The sequence below is a fragment of the Artemia sp. Qi Xiang Cuo genome, chromosome 11 (genome assembly GCF_049724085.1).
Source record: "Artemia sp. Qi Xiang Cuo chromosome 11, ASM4972408v1, whole genome shotgun sequence".
NCBI lineage: Eukaryota > Metazoa > Arthropoda > Branchiopoda > Anostraca > Artemiidae > Artemia > Artemia sp. Qi Xiang Cuo.
In genome coordinates, this window is record NC_142804.1 from 24,327,693 (window position 1) to 24,334,594 (window position 6,902).

The 6,902-nt window shown below is 34.7% G+C and overlaps 1 protein-coding gene across 1 annotated transcript in view; it reads right to left on the reverse strand.

The window, feature by feature from the left end:
* Positions 1-1,701: 1,701 nt before the first annotated feature.
* Pex23 (tectonin beta-propeller repeat-containing peroxin 23) overlaps positions 1,702-6,902 on the reverse strand; it is a 112,016-nt gene continuing 106,815 nt past the window's right edge. The window contains exon 22 of the mRNA XM_089096602.1: positions 1,702-3,564. Coding sequence (XP_088952728.1) covers positions 3,523-3,564 — 42 coding nt within the window. The 3' untranslated portion in view covers positions 1,702-3,522. The remainder of the gene's footprint in view (positions 3,565-6,902) is intronic.

Below are 6,902 nucleotides of genomic sequence, written 5' to 3' on the forward strand. Positions count from 1 at the left end.
ATCAAATACCGGAAGTAAAGATACATCAGCCATGTGATTCACATGCCCAAAACTCAACTGCCAAAGGCCGCCTAAAAAACACCTTGCAAAGCAGCTACCGAAGCATCTACTTCAACCTGAATAGGAGGATGTCTGGGCGGCCGCAGTGATGAGGCGACTTTTCTTGGATGCCCTAAGAACCCGAGAACTCTTTTTGGGCATCTTTTTGGATGCCCAAAAAGAGTGCCTTCGACACACAAGTATTTTCAGAGTGCAAGTAACTGGACTGCGGAAAGTATGAATTTACTGATCACTTCTCGTTAATAATTATTAACTCATTAAAAATTCATGGTAAAATCCTAGTTTAGCGGCTACTTGCTATCTTGAAGAACAGTCGAGTTAAGCGAATGAAACTTTCAGGAATGAACCCATGTCCAAAAATACACTTCAGGGATCTGTTGTCGAGCTGCTATGTTTGCCCTCTTCCGAGTTCTACGGCTTAGAAGACTGCATACATTACATGTCTACATCTATACTTTTATAACACAACGACTTTTAAAGGTCATGAAAGGCCAATACCCTCTGGAGGAAGAATGAGTGGACATAGGTGCTTAAAAATATATTCCCAGATAATCATTAAGACTCTGGAGACATTCCTGAGAGTTTTATTTCAACATAGTAAACAGGCCCTAAACTAGAATTTTACCAAAAATCATTATTCTATTCTTATTCACAAAGTTAAGGCACAAGCCTTTCAAAAAATAAAAATAAAATCTATCCCATTATGTCATTCTACCGTTATTCCCCAAGTATGTTTTCAACTATGTTTTGCCCCGGCTATTGTTAAAAATTGTCTTTTATGTTTGCTATCTTTAAGCATAGACATACCGTAGGAACATTCAGAAACCTTTGTTTTTTCCTCTTGTTTTTTTCGACACTGCTGTTTCTCATTTCGTCTCTCTATTTCTACAAGGCGACTACTAAAGATGTCAAGACTGGTTTTCAGGCAAAGACGGATGCATAACCAAACAATGTCACCTATCCTACAAATAGTAATCCACTTTTCCTCCAAGAAAATGAAAGAACATTCTGAGGACTTGTCAGTCACTTTGGCTGGTTTTCATAGGAACAATCAAGTTCTAATGTATCCCTAAGGAGCTTTATGATGTAGATTATCTTGCACAATTGCTAAAAAATGAAAACGGACCCAGAATTTAGATTAGTGCTTCTACCACCCCCAAGTTTTCAGAGAGTCCTCGAAATTTGTTGATTTCCAAGAAAGAAAATCGAGTTTTTTGAATCCCTCAATAGTCCACAAAGGTAATCGCTTCTCTCCGAAGTCATCATAAATATGAAATTATACCCCTCCCCAAGGTTTACTCGAAAATGTACAAGAAATTTTATGGTAATTGTTGAGCCCGATGCTTTCCCGATTTTTGAGACAATACCACTGCGTATTTCAGCTTAAAAAAACAAAAAAAAAACGCTATATCTATTTTTCAAAAACAAAACATTTAGAAAGCGAGGTTAGAAAGCACTAGGTTAGACAGCGAGGAAATAAAAACAAAATTTGATACAAACTCAATTTTTTAACTGGAAGAAACTTTTTATTCTGTTGATAAGGTAAAAATCAAAATGAATTTTTATACATCATCTCTACAGAAACTAACAAAAAAAGTTTGCGAATAAAGGTTTAGACGAATAAATCTTGTGCGAATAAAGGTTTAGGTGATTTGCAGTTTTTTCTTCCTTCAGCAAAACTCCTAGCCTATGAAAAGGAATAGCCAATCTGTTCATTTCCTCAGAGAATAAATCTAAAAATTTGCTTTTTTTCTCTTCTGTTCATTATTTTTTTTTTTTTTTTTTACAAAAGTCAACTTTTTTCCTCTGCTCGGGAGATACTATGCTAAGGTTGCACAAATAAAAATTACCAACAAAGTTTCAAGTTAGTAAACAAAAAAAAAATTCTTAAGACCTGTACTGAACATTATTTCTTATTTTTTACTGTTCAAAATATCAAAAACTCTCAAGTACCAGTTGCTACTAGTACTACTCCTAACAACCAACCGCAACACCAACCCATCAGAGGCCAACCCAATCCATTAAGATTCGCTCTATGCCCTCGCCTATGAAGTTCAAACTTCCTTTAAATTATTTCTACAGAAATATTTCAACCCCATTCGGAGACAACATGATTTTCATTTGGCACCCGATGGATGTGAGCCGGGTAAAGCGGGTAAATAACATATCTGGACTTGCTGGTCAGGTGTGTCCTAAAAAATTTCTCTACCTGAAAAAGGAAATAAGTTCGGCTGTGATTTAATATATTAAGCAGACAGACATCAAGAACAGTTTAGGTAAAGAAACAATTTAAAACAAATCAAATTTCCAAACTGCTAGCGAAATAAAGTAGATGAATATATACTCTTAAATAAAAGAAAAAATCAATGAAATGTAATAGCGTAGGACATAAAGCTGCAATAAAATGACAATGGAATCAGAAATAAAAAGACTAGAAAAGGTTTTTGAACTTAGTTCATAGGCAATGAGCTACACCGAAACAACGGAAGTATGATTCTACACTATCTCCCGAAATTTTATGGAATACATAACACAAGTACAACATTTCTGTTACCAATAAAAAAAAGATTCCTTTACTAATAGCGCTAAGCAGTGAGTTTGAACATATTTTTTAAACTTTAATTAACAGTTTTACGTTGATTTAAGTACAACCAAATTTTTCCACAAAAATTGTTTAAAACTCTATTTTTGCTGAATTTGGGCATTTTTATTCTTTTATAGAATCAAATTTAACTACTCATTATGCTTAATCATATTTGTTTTTACACTACTTTAGTATCTGTAACCACACTTTTTCTAAGAGCAGCAGCTTCTTCTGTAAAATTTTAAAACTGTGTCTTATCAATGTTTTGGTTCTTTTTAAAGTTCATTAAATTTAATCTTTATGTAGTAAAACCGGTCGTCACTCCACTGGTATCGCTTTTCGTTTCAAATAGGGAGGACACACAAAAGCTTATAGACAGCAATTAAATTGAATTTAATTTTAATTCAGAATTAAATTTTAATTTTAGTTTAGAATTGAATTTGAACCATATGAAAATATTACTCGCCATAGCATTTATGAAGGCATATTCTATACCAGAGCCAGTATCGAAATTGATATTGATCAATACAAATTGAGTTTGGGCTAGTGTAACCATCAACCCCCCCTCACTCCCGAAATAAACAGAATTAAACCCAGTTGATAGAGAAATAACTTAGAGAATGGCGACGCCATCAAATAATAAGAAAAAGAATTAATATTGTACGAATCAATGTTAGTTTAAACCAAATTTCACCGTAATAATTCAAAAATGAAAAAAAAGAGCTCAAGCAATGTGGGAAAGTATAGAGTACAACAAACTGCAAACAAAGATTAAAATTATAGAGCACTTCAAAATTGAACAGCTCCAGTAAACAAAATTCCCAAAGGCAACAGCTATAGATGTCAAGCCTAATTTTCAGGCAAAGTAGACCAGGTAATCAAACAATATCACCTTTCGTGCAAATAGCAGTCCAGTAGCCCTGGAAAAGAAAAGAATATACTGAGGACTTTACAGTTAATTCGGTTAGTCAATTGCGGAACGATCAGGCTCTAATGTACCTCTGAACGATATTTAATGCAGACTTATACATACAAATTAAAAGACAAAGATCAAATGAGGAATATCTTATTATCCTTTGGGTTCTCGTTCGTCTTCAAAATAGCCACTCTTGTACATTCTTACCATGCAATATCCAAATCACCTCGTGTCAGGGGCGTCCCGGGCTCATTTTATTGGGGGGGGGGCTCTTCGTAAATTTTACCGAATCGCTAGCTGATTTATGCCGAATTTTTTGCAGAGATCAAGAATTTTGCTAAATTTCGGCCGATTTTGCAAAATTTTCTGCCGAAAATTTCACCTTCGGCGAAAATTTTACCGAATGCCGAAAAAGATGGGGGGCGGCACGCCCCTCTCCGTCCCCCTTGGGACGCCCCTGCCTCGTGTTTATAAAAAAATATTTTCTAGCCTCCCTCCCCCTCTGCATAGGTGTAGATTAATTTCATAAAGTTTTAACCGACATCTATACGAACTGGTTGAGTAAAAAAGACGAAAATTCACAATACTTACACAACTACGAATTTTTGTTGAAAAGTTACAATTCAAAACTCTATCAAAATTGAACATACCCCTTACCTCATATGAACTATCAAGCTAAAAGTCATACAAACTTTTACATTTTGAGTACCCTGCCTCCATCCACTCGCTTCACAAAATGATGAAAATTTAAATTATTGAATTGAACGAATTACTGTTTCAGGTAGACTACTACCACAAAGTCATCAGTGCCTTAAGGCATCGAAGGCTGAAAATGAAGAAAATCTTCCCTTCTACCTCCTAAGGCTTTTCTTTTTTATTGGTGTTGTTTAGATATAGTCTGTTATGTTTTTATTATGTATTGATATGTTCTGGTCCCGGAAAGCCCGAAACATCTAGGGTTTTTAGTGTCTCATTTTACTCGCAGAATCAACAAAGTCAAGAAATACTCTTTTGCTTTAAGCCGCTCTGTAGAGTAGGAATAATAACAATAAATAAATAAAAATTGAACCATTTCTTTGTATTCTAGCTTCATTTTCAAATATCTATAGTTCACTTGACATCTATTTTTTAACACTGAAAAAAAAAAGGTTTAAATATTGGCTAGCAGCTGACACTAGTCGGCTACATTCTTAACACCCACATCAGCCAGGTAAAGACATTTTTCTGGGGGGGGGGGGGGGTATAAAAAAAATTGGGTAAGGGGGGGGGCTATAATAAAAAATGATTCGAAGAGCTTTCTTCGAATAAAAAAGAATGCATATTTATCATAACTATTTACTAATAAGGAGTTGCTAAACATGTAAAACTGAAGGAAAAAAGACCCAAATGTTCTTATATATTTGTACCTTTAAAGCTCAACAGCAGCCAAACCAGGGTGGACCAACCTGAACAATATTTTGGAGAGAGCCAGTGTGTTGTTGTCCAAAATATTATTCAGATCATGCGATAAATAAAAATATATAGAAAAAAATTTCTGTAATCTTATCCCCCCCCCCAACTTGGGGGGGGATTATGCTTGGGGGCCCCAGGATTATGCGTGGGGGCCCCAAGCATAATCCTTGGCTCTTAAATTTTACAAAAAGAAATGGAATAGCGTCTCCGCCAACAAGTAAGCTTTTAACAGAAAAGAAAGCTTATTGATGTCGTCACATTAAACCTAGGAGAAACACAAAAAAGTCAAAGTAAAAAAGCTCTGCATTGACCCAAGTAAAACCAAACAACATCATTACATGAGCTTCTTTGTCAGTGAAAAAACGAGAAACAACATAAGGTTATAAATATGTGACATAGGAAAACATATACATCAAAATATGTAATTTCTTAACTAGGCACGCGTCTACTACAAATTATTTTAGAGTGACAGCATCCCAAGATTAATAATATGACTATCCCTAATTTTTCCGAACGTAATATCTTATAGAACACATTATAACCAAACCGCAATTTTTCGTTGACATGTACTGGGGAAAAAACAATTCCCCATATGCGCTGTAATACGCTGGTAGGGTAAAACAAGTAAGTTATATTTACCAAACGGTATAGCCACAGCTATTTTCACGAATCGTCCTTATCAGGGGTAACATAAATTACAAGAAACAAAATTCAAAACCACATTGGCCAGATTTTACTGGACAAAAAAAAAAAAACGATTCGCGAAAAGAAAAGAAAAATTCAAACGAGAAATATTTACAGCCAGTGAAAGGTTTCATTAACCTCTGCTAAGCCATGTTCACTGCTAGTCAAACAGTTAGAGGTAAAAAAAAATGTAATAGTAACAACAACTCTAAAAAATAGAATTTTAGAAACAATATATACTTCAAAAGAATCTCCACTTTCTGCTCATTCCAAATGTGAAAACAAATGGTCAAGTTTGAAAGTTCCAAAAAAGTTTGTAGAATAAGTAAATTTGCATAATTTCAGAAAAAGGAAGTCCCACCAAGAGGGATTCGATCCTGATGTAAATTACATCCTCAAATTCTGAATGCCTAGGAACATCCGCAAGAGAATTTTCAATCTTCTAACTACTAATCTATAAGATTTTGTGTTTTCATCATGCGAGCACGTTTATTTGCTTTTTGTTTCATCAGGGGGTGATTATATCTAGCTGAATTGTAGAAGAATTTTAGGAGAAGTCTTATTTGACTGGAAATTGCAAGTTCTAGTACCCTTTATAAGAGCCAAAAGTGAAAAGGGGCAACTAAGCATCCTTCCACCCCATTTTCTCGGAACCAATCACGGAAACAAATTTCGTCGCGTCAAACTTCAATGTAGCCATTTTCATCGGAGATTGAAATGTAAAAAACAACGTTCTTCAAAGGTAGCACGATCCGTGTAGCCACCGGGGCAAGGGATCAAGGTGAGAAGAATCATTTATTTTACATAGAAGGATTTATTAATAAACATTCGAAGATTGGTAGGCTTGTTATACATTACTGAACTCAGGGTTTGGTCAAGAGCTCGGCTATTTGGTCTAGAGGATTTCAGGTATTTCAAGAGACGTTTCGGGGAAGTGACCCTAGCTTATGCAAATTCCTGATTTCAAATAATTAAGTTTTTGGCTAATGATTAATTCGAAATGACTAATTTTCTATTTTATATTGACTAATTTTCAAAATGACTTATTAAAAAAGACTAATTTTCAAAATGACTAATTCAAAATGACTAATTTTTTTAACATATCATTAAATTGCATTCAGTCACGTAAGCAGAAATTTATCAGGGGCAGGCAATGATACACAAAAATTGTGTTTGGTAATTTGAATAAGAAATGTCCAGAAACTC